This window comes from Magallana gigas, chromosome 5 (assembly GCF_963853765.1).
Source record: "Magallana gigas chromosome 5, xbMagGiga1.1, whole genome shotgun sequence".
Classification (NCBI taxonomy): Eukaryota; Metazoa; Mollusca; class Bivalvia; order Ostreida; family Ostreidae; genus Magallana; species Magallana gigas.
In genome coordinates this window covers 27,112,647-27,131,618 of record NC_088857.1, presented here as the reverse complement: position 1 = coordinate 27,131,618, position 18,972 = coordinate 27,112,647, and the positions used below count along the sequence as shown (strand labels likewise).

Below are 18,972 nucleotides of genomic sequence, written 5' to 3'. Positions count from 1 at the left end.
AAAGCAATCAACTCTGGCAGCATGCTGTGCACAGACGTTAGTGGCGGCCATCTTTGTTTACATTGGTTTTGAAAATATACCCGCACTGAATATTTTTTAAAAATATATTTCAGCGTTAAAAAAAATTATGTCTATCATAAACAATTAGGCTGATTTTATATGAATTATTTATAGTTGACAATTTATTGCTTTTATTTTTTTTCTTAAGTTTTTAAGCCTCCAAATATTCATTTGGCAAGGGAGGTAACTGAAATTATCAATATACTTGTCTACAATTTTTCAACGCAAGCTTTTCCCACTCATTTTATTTTATCAATAAAAAGTCAAAATATTTTTCTCATTTATAAAAACTACAAACCCTCACCAATAACAATGTATTGGATTTTAAAGCTCACAGTTTGGTACATGGTTTCAATGATTTATATAAGAGAATGAAATATATATCTTCCCGTCCGAATATCCACTTAAATTATTTTTTCAAGCAAATCATCATTATTGTGGGTTAAAAGAGAATACAAAGAAACTATTTCAGAGGGAAAACAAAAAATCCGTGATAATCGATGTGCGATGTTTTCTTATATATTCGCCTGATGTTTGCTTGGACAGCCTCTGTCAAAAAACTCCGAAATTTTCCGAATAGATTATGGTCTCGGTAAAATCGCGCCTTACACGACAGTCTATGACCCATTTTACATTTACGAGTAAAAACAAAAAATATGTAATATTTTTTAAAGGCATAAAACATATTTCTACATGCAAATTTACTTTTAAGGAGGCCGACTTTATTTTGCATTGCGCATGTTTTTGCGCATTCTAATATAATACAGTTGATTTATACATCTTATGAATTTTTTTCGATATCATTTATAAAATCGAACACAATAAACAAAATACAGATAAAAATATTTAGATTTTTAAAGGAAAGTTTTATTTTTAACACGATTTTTTACGTTGTGCGGTAGGGGAGCATTGCCATTGCGCTTTTATGACGTTATGATAAAATGAAGCTTTGTAGGAGTACGTTATAAGAAATAACATAAAAGAAAAAGCAAAAATTGTACGCTGTTGAAATTTTATATACAGAATGATGCTATCCTCGAGGATATTTTCCTCATTTTTGGAATTAATCCATTATACCAATCATCATTCGTGATGATCCAAATATATAGCAAAATTTGGCGCATTTTAATATTTTGAGATGGCCCCCACTAAAAACCAGACGGTAGTATTTTGTGTTTTTTACATATAAGGTAGGACATGATATTACTAATCATATATAACAATTTGAGAAAAAAAGCTATTGTAGTATTTTTTAAATTGCTTTGATGTGCGGAAAATGACAGTTTCCTATATATTCCTATAGTAAATGTACCTTTATTTTGAGATGGTCCCTAAAAAGAACCAGACGGTCGATTTTTATGAACCTTCGCAAATAAACTAGAGTTGGTTTAAATTACATATGGTTAAAAAATAAAGAGTTATGATATTGTAGTTTTTCCGCAAAAAAAACCCAAATCGGCCTCCTTAAAAAAATAATATCCCGCAGAAACGCAGTTACAATATCTAAATGTATATCAAATAACGGACCGCCTTCTGGCGGCCCGTAATAATTAGCAATTTATACCTTTCTACATTAATGAATAACGGAATAAGAATGCTTCAGGTATCATCTGATATTAGAATTACATGTATCTAATTTAAGACATGAAAAACATGAATCTAATTTGTAAACAAACTGGTCTTCCATCGTGTTTTCAATACAAGGTTTTCCCGCATTCATGCGCAGTGGTGTTACAAATGGCGGATCACATTAATATTCATCAGACGTGTAGCAAAGTTTAGAGACAAATAACTAATAAAGAACATGTTTTACGGGCCTAAAGTTTGTGAAACGTCTAATTATAAGAAGCACAATGTATATTTTTACTCAAACTCCTGTCAAAACTTTAACTCCAAATACGCCAAATATACCTTTAAAATTATTGATATTATAAGTTATTTTCATTTCGTATAATAATCCCGCTTAGCGCCCCATACTGCGTCAGTAATGTAAAATGTTTTGGACTGTTCGTTACAAGTTTGATTCGTCGAGTTATCACAGACAAAGACACCAGAAAATGTATGTGTAAAGATGTAAAACTACTTTGCATCTTGGGTCCAGCTTTACTAAATTTGACGTTGAGATGGCTACTGAGATGACATTTGCAACTAATTTTCTTGGTATAATTCTATAGCTGTTTTACTATTACTGCCACTATTATAAAACAATCTCATCGTCAACAATGTCGGAGTTTGATCAAATTATACATTTACCTTGATGTAAACGCAAGAAAAAAGAGTTCCTCGGTAGATTGGCATCTTTGATAGTTTTACACAGTAATTATATCCGACTATGCGGACGGTTTGCAATATGCTTTTTTCTGAAATCCACTCATATTTTGTTCAATGAAAATTAATATCATCAAAATTAGATCCAACACTGTATAAATGCAAACCGATGGATTCGAATTAGATTGAATTTGTAATATCTTTATAATGTTAACACCGTTAATAGTGTTAACACTCTAAATTTGAAAATCATTTTGTCTCTCACAGATATATATGCTGACTGTGTCCCTCTAACTGAATGTGTTTTTATAAGATATATCTGGTTAATATTAAAATATAAGTGATATCCTTCTTGGGTAGAAAAACTATACTGATTATTATGATAAATTAAATTGTCTGTATTATATATATTATACTTTATACATGTTTATTGGTATGAATAAGTCTATCATCCAAATTGATTTATTTAATTGACTTGCATCATTGTTTCGACCTCGGTCCTCGAAAACTTTGTTTGATTGCAAAGTGCGCTTTATATAAACTCACCATGTGTCATCAAGCTTTATTAATTAAGTCACATTTATCAGTTATTACTTAATATATTCATTAACAATAAAGAAAATAAATAAAATAGCCAATTAAAATGGTTTTAGAGGAGACATAATTTGATACATTGTAAGATAGACAAATTGTAGATTACGTCCACTTATTCAAAAAATAAAATAATCAAAGATTTAACAATACCAAAAACATCTATGTGACATGTCCTGAAACAATACATACTGAGCAACATATATGGTATGTGGTACAAATCTGATCAGCATTGTTCCCGTAATTCAGTGTTTGTACCCGGATCAAAATAGAAATATATGTTGATATACACAAAACTTCATACATGTTACAGGCGTATTTTAATATGAAACACCCAATATGTACAATTAATATCAGCCCAATTTTATTTTTCACGCTCATCCCCAAAAGAACTTCTAGAAGTTTAAAAACTACTACTGATTAGCAAAAGAATTCCTAAGGTCAGCATCCAGCCACCTCCGGGGTGTATTCTATATCCAGCCGACTCTCCCACATTTCGCGCAGCCGTTATTCTATATGAGGCATCAGACCAAGATTTGCCTGGAAAAAATCACCAAACATTTAAGTTGGGAAAATAAAACATTTTAATTCTTTTCATTGATTTTTATTTTACTTTCACAATTCCCTTACATTTTGGGCTTGGTTTTGAGGCTGAGGTCTCCCTTAATTTATACAAGCCTCGTAGAATTTCAAACTTGACGGATCCATCATTGTGCCCCTTATGTCTTTTTTTAACCTCAGCCACAATTGCACATTGAAACCCGCCGCTAAGTGCGTCGCATTCATTTAACACTATATCCACTTTCATATGAGCGATGTTAGCTAAAAAAAAATGTTAATTATAGAAATCAAGTAAAATAAACTACATATTTGGAGAATAAACGGTTCATCATAACTAACATCACATAAAAAATACTTATATGTATTCGTATTACGTTTTCATGTCTAAAACAATTTTTTAGTATTATGCCTATTTTAATATTGATGTTAAGGTAAAATGAATTTTTATGCTTCAATATTTTCCAAATCAGATTTTTATAACTATCAAATAAAACTAAAATCAAAATCAACATTTCATATTCTGATATACTTTACCAAATATAGCACATGCTGTTAACTAGTATTTCATTTGTTAAATTTCTGAAGAGTCGTCTCCATAATTTCTTGCATCAAATTTTGTGCATTGCTGTTATGTATATATAATCTTTTAACTCTTTATCAAGTTAGTTTTACATATTTTAATACTATAGCATTGTATATGGCTCTTGCAAAAAAGATTTCAGCAGATGTAGTTCTTGAATAGAAGTCATTGGTGTGAAAAGACAGACGGACACGTAACGTTCAGAAAAGGTTACTTGAACCTTGAAGAGTTCGCTTTGGGTTTTCTAGAAAGTCGTCAACTGTAGCATGCATTGTTTTGCACAAGTTATTCAACTGTAATTATTGGTAGTAACACTGATATTAATTGAAAAAAATATAATAAAAATGTATCAAATACTGGTACTCCATTACCTTTATCCGCAGTACATGTTGCACTTTTGTCCTGCAACATAGTCTTAAACTGCGGAAACATTCTTATTCTGTACGGTTGCGCCCACAGTATGTCTTGACTGTAGCCAACCAGGAGATGACGTGCTTGATGTATATTACTAAAAGGCTGGTAGAAAATAAAAAACGCCGATACCGTCTTTACATTCTGTATAAACTTTGGGCTTAATCTGCATTCGATATTTATCTTTCTCTTGCCACTTCCCTTAATATCCCTATAAACCACTTTCGCCATTCCGAAATCTAGTAAATAATAAAAATAACATATTTTCGTTCAATAAAAGAAAAGAACATCGTTCATAATAACGGTCACAAGTGTCAACGTAAGCATATACCTTTGATGTTGAAACTTTCCAGCATTATTTTGTTGTATTCGGCTACTAAAGTGTCCTGCAGAGTAATACAACAAAAATTATTTTTCATTTTTGTTGTTATGTTTTTGTATTTAAACAATAATAAATCCCTACATTTTTCGTTCTTTTTATCTATATATCTAGTTTTAAAATAGTTCACTCCTGTGACAACATTTCTATGCATAACTACTATTTATCAAAGTACTGAAGAACAGAAAGCCGGGCTCTCTTTAAATTTGATGTGCCATTTTGCATATTGTGTAGTTAATACTGGATCTCTCTCTCTCTCTCTCTCTCTCTCTCTCTCTCTCTCTCTCTCTCTCTCCCATGCTTTTAATATCGACAGAGCGTCAGAGCCAAAAACACAGTTTTTCTATGTGCAGCAGCATACGAGTGCTATGTAAAGTAGATCATGGTAATTCATGCGCATTGTACGTGTCAAAATACAGAGTATTGTTTCATAAACACGTAATCAAGAGGGAAAAAGGACAACAACAGAAAAACACTTCTCGCAAATATTATTCGCAAGCATAAAAAAATCAATACAATTGACAAAACGTGACCTTTTGTATAGCTACTAGTATTTGGTATAGCGGAAGCTGTTTTAATTCTTACTAGTATTTTAGAATTTTTCTACACGATTTTGAACCCAATTAAAATTGCAATTATTTTGCTAAGTCTTATTTACTGAATGCTTTTTGAATAAATACACTCCATGATTCTTTCAAATTGTTCTCCAATTCCTGACCTCAAATAAGTGTTCCTTGGTAAATCATAGAGAGGCTAAAATCCGCGAATTGTGAAAACTTTTTACTTCAAGAACCAAGCTATCTCCTCCTTGATCACTTATGTGTTACATTTACTATATATTGATATAGGTTTTTTTAAGTTGACTTGAGGCGGCTTTATAGGCAACAATTTAACAAAAGACAAATCGCAATAAGAAACGCCATTATTACAATAGCTTTATGCATCCTGCATAATTGTTCTAAATAAATGAAAGACACGTGCATACACTTCCCATCACCTCGGATATTTAAATGACTTAATTACATATCTTATCGAGAAATCATACACTAGAAGGTGTGCATTAATACATGTGGGATATCTGACCATCATCAAACATACATTTACATTCATACTTTTTCCATAGTTTCAATTCTATGTTTATTTTCTTAACAACTTGATCTCAAAACAATCCCTGACTGTGCTAACGCTAATCCAGGTAATTGATATTTGACATCATTTTAATGGGCAAGAAAACTATCGTGTATTTTTTATCGTTATATAAACAGTTTCAAATATTTTCTATTAATCCATGAACACTTTGAGAAAATATGGTTTAATTTCCTAAGATAAAGTAAAAGCACAAAATTTAAAGGAAAACGCGAGTCGAACACCCTCTCAGCTGCAAGATCTAGGTACTGTCTACAATCCTCCGCCTATCACACGACTTAGCAGGGTATATCCCTCTAACTATTTTTAGAATCGGTAGGACAACAAAGTAGTAAAATAGTTCCTATACTTGCAGAGCGTATATACATTGGGATATCTTAAATCAGAATGCTTGACACATGTCAGAAAAGAGGATTTGCAATTTTAAAAGCAAGTGTCAAAATTGAATTATCATTTGAAAGAAAGAATTGAAACTATTTGATGTACACCCTTTCCAAAACTGTGAAATTCCCTCCTTTTACTTTAATTTTCAGATTTTTTCAATCCAGATTTTGCCGTAAAACGATTCTGACTTCATGCCACGAAATTTTAACAGGAGAGAGACAATTTGATGAGCTTTCATTCAAGAGGTCCCTGGTTGCTGAACGAAAACTAGAGTTTGAGCTATGAATCCACCCATTATTTTCATCTTTATTAAAAACAACAAATGTCTACAAAGATGATTTTCCATTGCAATAATTTTTTAAGAACACCGATAATGCTTTTATCCTCATAATGATAATGTGTCAGGACTATGGAAACTCTTTAAAAGACGTTGTTTTTATTTACTTGTGTTCGAGAAACTATCAAAAATTTGTGTAGATTTTATGCAATTCGTCGTTTAAGAAGGGGCACCAGAAAGTAGTAACAGAATATCATCCTTTTAGCAAGACATTTCTATTGATCAACCAAAATTTCAGTGTCAATCGTAGAATTATAAGCAAGCTTGGTTTGAGTCGTGTTTTTGTTCACATGAGTTTATTACATTCAACTTTAGATTTTTAAACTTGGTATTTCCTATTTAGCATAGCTGCATTTAAAATATAAACGAACTAAAGCATGACCTCAGCTTTGTGTACAAACATACAGTAGCATTGTGCGCAAAGCTCTGTATTTTGCTTATAACTCGAAGCTTGACTCTCAGGTTAGTAAAATTATAGAAATTTGTAAACAATTAAAACAAGAGAAAAATGCACTAAAACAAAGAAAAAAACTCAATTTATTTTTCATCATATATAAACTTATATATTTCTTGCTGCGAGAATAATCTCTGTTTAGATTGAAATTGCTGAGCATTTTAATAAAACATGTTGCATTAATCAACCATTACGTAGAGATCGTAACGAATTACATGTACCAACATAATGAATAGTTATCTATAATATGTTGTTAGTGCATAGATTTTGCGCAGATACATGTCAACAATCAGCTGTCTGATTTACCGGTCTACACGTAAAAAATTTTAATTCTAAAATAAAGACGATGGTTCCTCTCTAGTTAAAAAAAAGAAACTAAACATGCTAAACGAAAATCAAAACAAGCTAAAACCACCGTCACAAATGAAAATGTCAACGCACTGAAATATTTAACCTCAATTTACTTCACATAAACGGCACAAATATATTAAATTCATGTCCATTCAACTTCAAGACGCCAAGGTAAACGCAGTAGAGTCTCCTACAGCGCCGTAACAACGCAACGGCATCTTCGTCCGTCGCGGTGAGATCGCCTTGAACATTTTAGAACGCCATGAGACGGCGTGCACTTTGAACATGCACAAAGTACGCGCCGTGGCTCTACATTCTGATAAACACGCCGTAGAAGCGTAGTGAGGTCGCTGTGACAGCGCCGTAAGATCTCCAACAGCGCCACGAGAGCTCCGTCGGCGCGCTCAAGGAACGCAGCTAATCGCAGTGTAGACGCAGTGATAAGTCAACTGCGCTTGCAAGGAGACCTCACGGAGTCCTTTGGGATCTCACTGCGTCTCTATCGAGCTCTCACTGCGCATCCGCAGCGTTTAAACAAGTTGTTTTTCATTTGGCAGCGTTCACACAGCGACCCCAAAGAGCTGTTGCTGCGTTCATCGCGCTCTCGCGACGTTTCTTCTGCGTTTATACCACGCTCTCATGGCGTTTCTAGTGCGTTGTCATCAGGACCACGAAAACTCGAACAATGGCTGTTGTACAATAGCAAGCGATGTAATAATTATCAATCTGGATGTAGATGACTATGTAAAAAGTAGCATTTGCTAATATAAGACCTATCAATGGACGTAGATGGAATTCATGCCATTTGGTTCTGATGTTTTCACATCTTTTCTTTGTTTTCTAACAACTAATAACGGATCTCTTTTGTAGATCTGACTACTAAGAATTTTGTCCTAGTCCTTCACAAATTGTTTAGAAGTAGTTACTAGTATGTCTCAATTACAACGAACCTTTTCATAAAATCAAAACAATTTTTCAATCATTTATTTAATTACTAGTTTTAAATTCTTGTTTCTTTCCCATACAATTGTACAAATTAATATTGACCTACCAAGAAGTAAAGAACGTCTTGTGCACGCAGTCAGCGCGCAGAGCACGCCGTGGACGCGCGGTAAAAACTCCTAGCACGTCATAAGCGCTCGGCAGAGACTCAGCGAGAACGCAGTTAATCGCCAAGTAGAACTCCGTGGAAACGCAGTTTCACGCCATGGGAGCTCCGTAAGAACGCCTCAATCGCCGTCAGGACGCCGTGACATTTCCACTTGTAAAATTTTCAAATAAAATTGTACATTTTTTCTGAATTTTCCTTGCGATCCTACGGCGATTCCATGAATTTTACAACGCCGTGAACACGCCGTGGGGGACGCAGCTTGGTGTGACAGGGCCTTAGCATAGACTGGTCCTCTAAACTGGTTTTCGATACATGAAATATCGAAGTTAAAATGATTGACCCCCATTTTCTCTGTCTTAATATTACTTTCGTAAATTACTCGAATTTGAAACAGAATTAGCCCTTAATTTTTGCAATTTATATTTCCCTTCCCATAAGAATGATTTATGCTAAATTACGTTGAATTTGACTCAGTAGTTCTTGAGAAGAAGATTTTTTTTAAATGCATCCCCATTTTTCTACAGTTTCGAGGTTTTTTCCGCTTTGAATAAAAATCGGTCTTTCATTTTTGCAATGTATATTTGCCTTCCCATAAGGATGCTTTTGTGCCAAATTTGGTTGGAATTGGCCAAGCGGTTTTATGGAAGAAGTTCAAAATGTAAAAAGTTTACAGACAGACGGACAGACGGACGACTGACAAAATGTGATCAGAGCTTTCAGCTCAGGTGAGCTAAAAATGTATCCTTTAAATAAAAGTACTTTTCAAGAGCCATTCATACCAAAATTTGCAATTTTAAATTTAGCACAGTAAATGGTCAAGTTAAAGGCGTAAAACGTTGTGTGCACGTGGCTTAATTTGAAAACATATGTACATGTACCTCTTGTGTTAACAGAATGAAAGCACGTTTTTGACATGCAACGTAAAATTTATAGTATAAGCAAAATAAACTAGGCAAAAATAAATATTTAGCAACATTTTGAAATAAATCTTTTCTATTGTTTCTATTGGAGGATATACATGTATATAACACCTTGTACGCACCTGTCCTTTCAAAGAGGTACTCTTGTAACGTTAGACAAACAAATTCCTTTGGTTAGTTACCGGAAAACCGTAGAATACATATTATGTAATCAAATCAGGATTTCGCTTTCTGTAAAACGATTAAACTATCAATGGAAATTGCATTACATATATGACGCATTATATATTTTTCCGGTCCAAATATTTTGTTTGTGTCCTTAAAAAATGACATGCAGTGTCGCAGGACCTTTTAGTCATACACAAGCAAACAAATGGTTCGAACATATTTATTACTTTATAAATAACCAAGCACTTTGTTTATTGGATAAACAAAAGAATCCAAATTAACATCATCCAGCCAACTTCTGGGACTGTTCTATACCCAGCTGATTTGCCCTTCTTTCTTGATTTTACCGCTGCCGTCAATGAAACGGACGCGTCGGCTTTTGCTGATTTACCTTGAATGAAAAGCGAATCATTTCATTAAGGTTCTTTATGCTGTATATATTTCAAAAACATATAGAAATGCATAGTTGGCTTTAACTGGTAACTCGTACATCCCAAGCCTGGTTCTGGTATTGAAGCTACTGTATCCTTCAGTTCGTAAATGCCTCGAAGGATCACAGATTTGCCGGATCTTTTATGTTTACCTACTATTGCACATTGAAATGCCCCGCTCAGTACGTCACATTCATTCAACACAATGTTTACTTTCATTTCGGCTTTGGAAGCTGAAAGTTAAACACCACGAAATATGAAGAAGAAAAAATTACATGTGATATTTTTGACCACCACCCCCCCCCCCCCTCCCCTTAATCTCTCATCCTACTATCGAGTGAGAATTCTGTGCTTGATTGTTGTGATTGGGTTCTTTTTCATTATATTTAGAAAATATAAGTGTTATTGATGCTTGTATTGACAAACAAGAAATAAAGCAATGTGAGCTGCAATTTATTCTTTTATGAAAATGTTATTTTCTACTAAAATGACAAAAATATCACGGTTTTTAAATTTCTGTTAGTCATATTTTTGAATTATTGTCGTCCTGTACAAAATTGAATTATTGTCGTCCTGTACACAAATTGATCTGCTATATATTCCTTCGAAGAGAAATCTTTCTTCTGACAGAAATTAATGATTTTTTCAAATCTTAAATGATTCTTTTATAAATATAATAAAAGTTTAAGTTACATGCAGTCTTATCATACTAGCAGGTTTTAATAGCAAAATTATATTCTAATAAATACAGCTCATATTACTTTAAAATCCAGCATCTACATGTGATTTAATAAACGACTGACGTTTATCTCAAGCACATCTCATATTACAATTTTCAAGAATCATAGGTTGAGATTGGAACTATTTTCCAGATCTTAGACTCACTTTGGGTATTGTTCCGTACATATATTACTGGGAGTAAGTTAGTCTTGGGATATGGAATTTTAATTTTTTGGCAAAGGTCGGATGCGGAAGAGACAAATCCAAGGGAAATAAATATGGAAGGGAATTACTGCCAAAATTCTATGTATCTTGCTTTTATTCTTATTATGCTTACTTCTTTATTCTTCAGTACATTTAGTCTTGCATGTCACTTTATTGTTTTCATATTCGTGCTTATCTAATTTCACTTTGATCCTCTTTAATTCTTTATTGCTTGCTTATTTCTATGTTCCAATATTCTCTTCTTACTCGTGTAAATTCTTTCTTCTATCTCTGTTACAAACGTGAATTCAAACACGCAAACCATAAGGCACTTTCAATAACGAATACAAGTTGTATGAATTTAATACTGCATTATGACGCCAGGCGGCAGTGTGTGCGCTACAATTGCTGCTCCCGAAGATTTATTAAAACGAAACTAACAAATGGCATAAATTTAATAAATTCGTGAAAACATCTCAAATTAAGGGCTTAGTATAGGAATATGAAATGCATGTTAATATAGTCAACTTTTTAAAACAAGCCACGATATACGCAGACTCAAAAAGATACGGTTTTTTTGTATACATGTAAAAAGTCTCCGCGCGGTTCTAAAATAAATCATAAGGGGGGGGGGGGGTGGTGAGGGGGGGGGGGTCTGAGAGATTATTTTGTATTAATTTTTTTATTGGTTATAAATAAGTGTGAATTTTCCATTGGGGTGGATCTGATCTCGTTCTAGATCCGCAATGCAATGTATTGTATATATATATGCAGTAACAAATTTTTTGCAAATTATTTGCAGGAACGGTTAATTTTTAGAAGAGGAACATGTCATAAGTACTTGTCGACAGGACTTTATTTTCATTTAAGGTGAAAAGAGGTGGGGTGATGCACGGTTCTGTCCAAAGGTACCCGTGGAACATGTAGATGAAAAAAATAAATTTAAACCAAATTTAAAGATGTTTTTGAAAAACAATAAAAGGACTGGGGTACGAAATGCTAAGAAGTAGCTTTTCCTGAACTCTAGTACGTGTGAAAATTATCACTTGCATGAATCACTATGTACCTCTCGTTAGGCTACAGTATTGTGTACCCCTGATTAAATGCAATGAATTAATATCCGCGTGAAATTCCGGGTTAAAAAACTTAAAACTGCAGGTTTTAAAATCATGGCTCACTTATTTTTCTACAGGTTTTGAACTTGTGATATGAAAACAAAGTTTGGTGTACGCGATTTTATATTCTTGCGATTCGGCACAGCACGGTGGAATCGCAGAAGTATACGCGGTAAAATTAACGAATCTTAATTATCAGTGACTTAATTACACAATAAGTAAACGAAAACAAACCAGGCAAAGAGATTAAAATATATACGGTATGTGATATAACTGTTTATATGTTTTGGTGTAAAATCTAAATCAAATCTTAATAAAAATTCTTATATAAAGTTCTAAATGAAATATTTTTTTTCCAAAATACAAAACATAAATAATGTATGCTTCTTATTTAAACAAATTTACGAAGTGATAAAAATGTGTATGTATCATTCACAGCCATGTTTATTGTAGGTTAACTTTGTTTATTTTAATATAAATCAAGTACATGTAACTGAATGTCCATGTTTAGATTTGAAGGTGTTTATATAAGCTATGATACATGTAACTTAGAGACATGAACCTCATACATGTCTAACTGTCAACTGGTTTTGATTAAATGAAGAGTTGAATTGACCGGCTTCCATATCAAGCTTGCGATAATGATAATTATGATACGGGTGCTAATTATGAGAACTGTAAGATTATATCGTCTCATGTAAATAACTGATGCGCAGACTTAGAATTTTATTTTATTTTAGGAGGGGGGGGGGGGTTCCAGTCACCCCACCACCCTTGAAAATTCAAACATTTTTAAATCCACATAGTAAACCTACTGAAAATAGAACTCGACCTACCCCCCTCCCCGGCAAACAAAATTATAAATTAACCCTTAGTACATAAACCTCCCCTCCATTTCTTGATCTGAACATATAAACCTTGGAGCGAAATGTCATGGTGCGAAACATCACACATTTAGCAAGCTACGTTTTTTCTTCTTCAGGGAGCAGCAATTGTAGCGCGCACACTGCCGCCTGGCGTCATAATGCAGCATTCAATTCATGCAACATGTATTCGTCTTTATTGAAAGTGCTCTATGGTTTGCGTGTTTGAATCACGTTTGTAACAGAGATAGAAGAAAGAATTAACACGAATAAGAAGAGAATGTTGCAACATAGAATTAAGCAAACAATGAAGGATCAAAGAGAATCAAAGTGAAATTAGATAAGCATGAATATGAAAACAATAAAGTGACATGCAAGTGTAAATGTAAAGAGGAATAAAGAAGTAAGCATAATAAGAATAAAAGCAAGATACATAGAATTTTGGCGGTAATTCCCTTCCATAAATAAATGTATACTATTACTGCATCGTTCAATGGTGTTTAAAACAGACGTGGTGTTCAATAAGATGTGTACCTTTTTCATAAAGCCTGAATAAATACAACACAAGCAACAAATACAGGTAATCAACACACCGTGGCCAACAGTACAGCTAGCATCCTTCTCCTTCAGCAGATTTTTAAATTGTGGAAACATTCGAATTCTGTACAGATCTGTCCACAGCATTTCGCCTTGGAATCCCACCAGTAAGCTGCGAGCTAGAGACGCACCACTCAAAGGCTGGTAGAAGATGAAAAAGTCCGAAACAGACTTTAATAGCCTCGCGAAATGTGGATGAACACTGCATCGAATATTCATCTTTCTCTTTTCGCTTAACCTATCAGCGGTATAAGCTACTTCTGCTAATCCTAAAACTAAAAATCACATTAATTTTCTCTAAGTTATTGTTGATATCTGTTTAAGCATACTTTTCAAATAACAAAGTTCAAAGTAATACAGTGTACCTTCAGAGTTGACGCTTTCCTTCATTTTTCGGTTATACTCATCAACTAAATCGTATCGCTTTGGACGAATACAAAGAACATGCACTAGACGCTCTCATATGGACAGAAAATATCTGCAAACATGTAACAATGCATTGCTTTGCATACATGCAATATCTATGCTTGGAAACTGTACTTAGAATGATAGTTTACGACCAAAAGTTACTTAAACAGCCTGAATCGAAGTTTTTGACCTTGATATAATATCATCCTAACATCCATGACACCGAACTGAACTGAAGACTGTGTCCATCAGTATGTTCTTTTCTTATTCCCAATTCAAAGAGTACTAAAATTCTGCCATTTTACTATTATTTTAGATAAGGAGTGGTAGGTTAAAAAGACTATGGTACTCAGGAAACCGTCAAGGCCTGTGGGCCTCTTGTTATGTACATGCACGGTGTAAGTTTTTACATTAAGTACCCTTTTTATAAAATTCAGATAAAAACGCAGCCACGGTTACCGATATTGTGTTTGATAAAACTCACTTTGTACGGAGAATCGATCTAACATTGATAATTGTCAATTTACAAAAACGATTAATTACGGAATCGAGTTTATTTCTTTTATTCATGTACGGTCCAATAACAATGAAGCATGATTCCAATACGAAGATTGAAAAGAAAAATAATTCAAATTTAACAGAAACAGTCCATGTATTGAACACGTAGCGTGTAAAGTGACTTCCGGTTCATCATACACGGGTTGTTTCCAATATGAGTACTAAAGCTTTGAGCGTAATGAATTAATATAAGATACGTTATTTCACAAACACATATGATATAAAAATATGTTAATTGTTAATTCTAGATTAATTATTGATGGGGTTTTTTTTAATTTCAAATTCGTATTTTTCGTTTCCGATGTGATGAATTTCAAAAATTACATTGCAACTGCTTCTTTCTATTCAAAGTTCTGAACCATCGAGAGTGATGAGGATGGGAAGTCGTATTGTTGACGAAATATTGATTTTATGATTTGATTGCTTTTACAAATATGGATTATATTTCACAAATAAAACACACAAACTAAAACTATCTAATCAAATGGTTGATTATTCGTTTATTGATAGAAAAGTTCGGTATATACCGGTACTAAAGAAAGTGTTGACATAAGAACATCACAGATTTAGAATTGGAAAGCCTCTTCGGATATCTCAAACTCCCGGATGTCTCGAAGTTTTGATGAGCCCCCCCCCCCCCCCCCCCGAAGTTCGAGATACCGATATTTACCTGTATATTGCAGATCGAGCAACATGTCAATTTTCATTTTAAATCATTTGTTTTGTCTTGTTTAGGAAATTACTTGTCATTAATAAAATAGAGAATCAATTGGAAATTCCAAGAAGAATGTTCAAAACCCTTTGTTACAAAAAATATATCGAACACGAGCGCAATTCGGTTCTTTATGGTTTAGCTTGGGATACATGTCTCAAGGCTCTTCCATAAGATTCTGAAAGACAACTTTCTGTGTAAGTCTAAGTTTTTCATATGCCATTCACCAGTGTGCAATAAATTAAATGTAAAGTACTGCGATTTAGTTAAATAAAAATGTGGTTACTTCACCTACTTGTATACGCTTAAAATTGCATCGTTAAAGAAAGTTTATTGGGTTTTTTCTTGGAATTAAGAGGTACCAGTCAAAATAAGAATAACAAGTTTGATGCAATATGTAATACACGTCTTTGAAGAATTACCATTTGCGAATACATATAAAAAATAGTAAATCAAAATCCATTTCAAAGCTATTGTCAAAAGCTCTACGCTGTTGATAAAGGGATATTATACATGGTGTAGACTTTCATTTAAACTAAAATGCGTGACTCTTGGAATTTATCATGTTTTTGTGGCCAGATTTTGTGATGAAGGAAACAAAAAAAGCAATAAAAGCTTTTAATTATATCACTCACCATATAACCATTCTCTGTATGACACTGCGCCTTTCACAAAAGTTATTTTAAAATATATCTGCGTCGTAGATCAAAGTTATAAACTATATTGTTCAAGACCTGCACTTTGATTGCCAGTAGTGGTCATTTCTAACCTCAAAGTGGGTGCGAGTTTGAGGCACAAACTTACAACGTAACTACAACTACAAATTCTTTTAATACGTCCGATTTATGCCTTTTTGGTGTAATGGTCTTAAAATACTAGGCTGAAGATGTATACATGCAAAAAATATTTAAAAAAAAAAACAATTTGGAAACTGGGATAACTTAATAACTTGCCATTTGGTAGAATTTGCTTTCGTCTTTGTAATCTGGGCCTGAAACGTGAAATAAGATGGATAAAATTTTTATGAATGTGTTTTAGATGGATAGGTCGAACATCCATACATACATTTTGGTGATGCTTCCTTGTCTGAGGGTTTGTAAAAGTCGGATAACAAAGTAACATGGCCTCTTTTTACATGGTGAGCTTCTACTGCATTTTCACAGAGAAACCGCCCAGGAATTGGGTCACATCGATGTAGTATGAAATACATATTCATAAAGCTTTTAAACCCTGAGAAAATAAAAACATTTCATAGTGTTTTTCAATGTAATTTGAATATGCAAACAACAAGTTTATGATTACTAGTAGTTATTTGGTAAATGTAGTGTTATAACACAAATCTTTGTGTTATAACTTAATTATAGTCAACGTTTACATTATTTATATTAAAGCCACGAGTGCATTTGTATAAATTATCCGTTAAGTTCAATTGTATAGGCAAATTATCCGTCTAGTTCAATTGTATAGGCAATGGTCTATGACATTAGAACAGGAAAATACCACTAAATATCCACACACATAAAGAATACATGTAATAATAATTAATTTCATTGTTACGAAGCAAAGCATAAAGACAATGTGAGCCTATAACTACATACATGTACATTTGTACTAACATATCAACTTATTGACCTGACTGATGAGCTGCAGCAACACAATTAATGTGCTTCTTTCTTCAGTAATCAGTATAAATTGGTTTCCAATATAAATTCAGTATACATAAACATGTTTTATTGAATACATGTACATGTACGTACATTCAATAGGGATTTGAATAACACATGAATGTACATATTTCCTCACCTTCTACAGCAGATCAGGACAAAGATAGGGGAAAAGGTCATGCAAGAGATAATGCAGAGCGTTTTGAACTGATACTGACTGTCAGTGGTGACATCCTCAGCAATATTTCTGCTCTCCAACGCTGACTTTAAATAATTTGGCATATCCTTCATTTCTGCAGTGGATTCCCATTTTGCATTGCATTCCCCTCTTTTTCCGTCATTGTATGAGGCCTCTAGAATTACGAAAACGCATCAGTCCAAACTCAACTGGTATGTAAGACATACTAGAAGTCTTTTAATATATCAGTAGTACATGTATTAGTTTACATTCCGACTCTTTAAATTGTCTTGCCCTCAAAGACAGTAAAAGGCCATCATTAACGACCCTGACATGCCTCAGTACTGTAGTTGATTAACTGTTTGTCAAATGGGCCAATCGAATAAAACCAATATTTGAAATACAAAATTACGATTAAGAGTAACACATTTTGACTGGAATTAATCATAAATGGTTCAAAAAATATTGTTTTCTGACACTGTTATTATTAAGCAATAAAATGCTTTCTTTTGTGATTCATAAGTATAAAGATAGCGAGCATGAAGTCTTCACTGCCTGGCGCGTATTAGTACCGACGATATCCAAAAATATGCATTCATCCGTACAGGTTTCATAGAAAAACTAAATCTTATATTTGTTGTACTACATTATCTTTATATTCTTATTTTACCTTACCAGCTAATGTGTAGAACTTGTCAGCATCATAACTTCTTGAATCAGGTGCCCATCTCATAAAGAAATGTTTGCATGAAATAATGAATTCCTTAATAAATAGCCGACCATCTTCGTGTTTGACTTTTGTATTCGGAAAGCATGCTATTCCAACTAATTTTGCGTCACCCACAACTTTGATATTACCGTCAAAGGTTAGATATCTTTTTTCTGTAAAAATTCATAAAAAACAAAATCAATATTTTTAAGAAAATCATAAACTCCAAAACGAAAGCCACAACAATCACTTATATGTATAGCACTTATAATATAAGAGCGAAATAACGAGTGTAGTTTTTTTCTTACTGAAGTATTTTTTCGTGTATTTTTTATCAATGCTCAATTTTCCTCTGTCTTCAGATGGCGAATCTGATGCCTTAAATAAAAGAACGGAAAACTATACCATGACAGCTTTTTACATGTTTAATTATTATATTTTAAATATTATTGTTGTAGATTAATTGCAAACAACAACATTCTTACCAAAACTATGATTTTCATACAGCTAGCAAGAAAGAAAACTGAAATAAATTTAAATTTGTTATTGTGTTGATTTTTTTTCGATAATGTGCACATACAGTTCTGTTACATGTAACGTTACTATATCAATACATTACAATCGTGCATGTTTCAATTTCAAATTTCAAGTCAGTAAATTAATATATGTTAAAAGTTTCACTCACGTTGAAACAAATTCATTCCCACTAACGGTTATTTGTTGCTATGAGTAGTTCAATATATAAATAAATGTCATTACACAAAAATCGTCTGCTGAAAAGTATTTTGAGTATTTCGAACCCGGTGTAATTTTTTCTACCAAAGTTGTCGTTCGTGTCTCACATCAGACTTGGTGATCAATTGATAACCTTACGTTGTAGCTTTTCTGCACCACTAGATTTAGATATTTCATGTAAAGTCTAGAAAACGGAATAATATGTAAACCGGTGTGACTGTTTGGCCGAGCGCAGATTTTTATGGTTTAATTTTTAATATAAGAAGTATTTTATTCAAGTAAATGGATTGAACAGCAGGCATAATGCCTATTTATGTTCTCTCCTATAATTATAGTCTGTCCCAAGTTATTGCTTCC

General features: G+C 33.2%; 1 protein-coding gene and 1 long non-coding RNA gene across 2 annotated transcripts; both read right to left on the bottom strand.

Moving 5' to 3' along the window:
• Positions 1-2,876: 2,876 nt before the first annotated feature.
• LOC136275452 (uncharacterized) lies at positions 2,877-18,684 on the bottom strand. The gene is made up of 11 exons (XM_066084738.1): positions 18,566-18,684; positions 18,366-18,403; positions 18,189-18,258; positions 17,847-18,053; positions 17,212-17,346; positions 16,395-16,559; positions 16,283-16,320; positions 4,803-4,857; positions 4,432-4,710; positions 3,550-3,741; positions 2,877-3,459 (listed from the first exon to the last, which is right to left on the bottom strand). Exons 1-11 carry the CDS (start codon positions 18,579-18,581, stop codon positions 3,323-3,325), a joined length of 1,332 nt encoding a protein of 443 aa, XP_065940810.1. The 5' UTR covers positions 18,582-18,684; the 3' UTR covers positions 2,877-3,322.
• Positions 10,214-15,238, bottom strand: LOC136275453 (uncharacterized). The gene is made up of 3 exons (XR_010714016.1): positions 14,017-15,238; positions 13,648-13,926; positions 10,214-10,385 (listed from the first exon to the last, which is right to left on the bottom strand). It is a non-coding gene; the product is annotated as an uncharacterized lncRNA (long non-coding RNA).
• Positions 18,685-18,972: the final 288 nt, after the last annotated feature.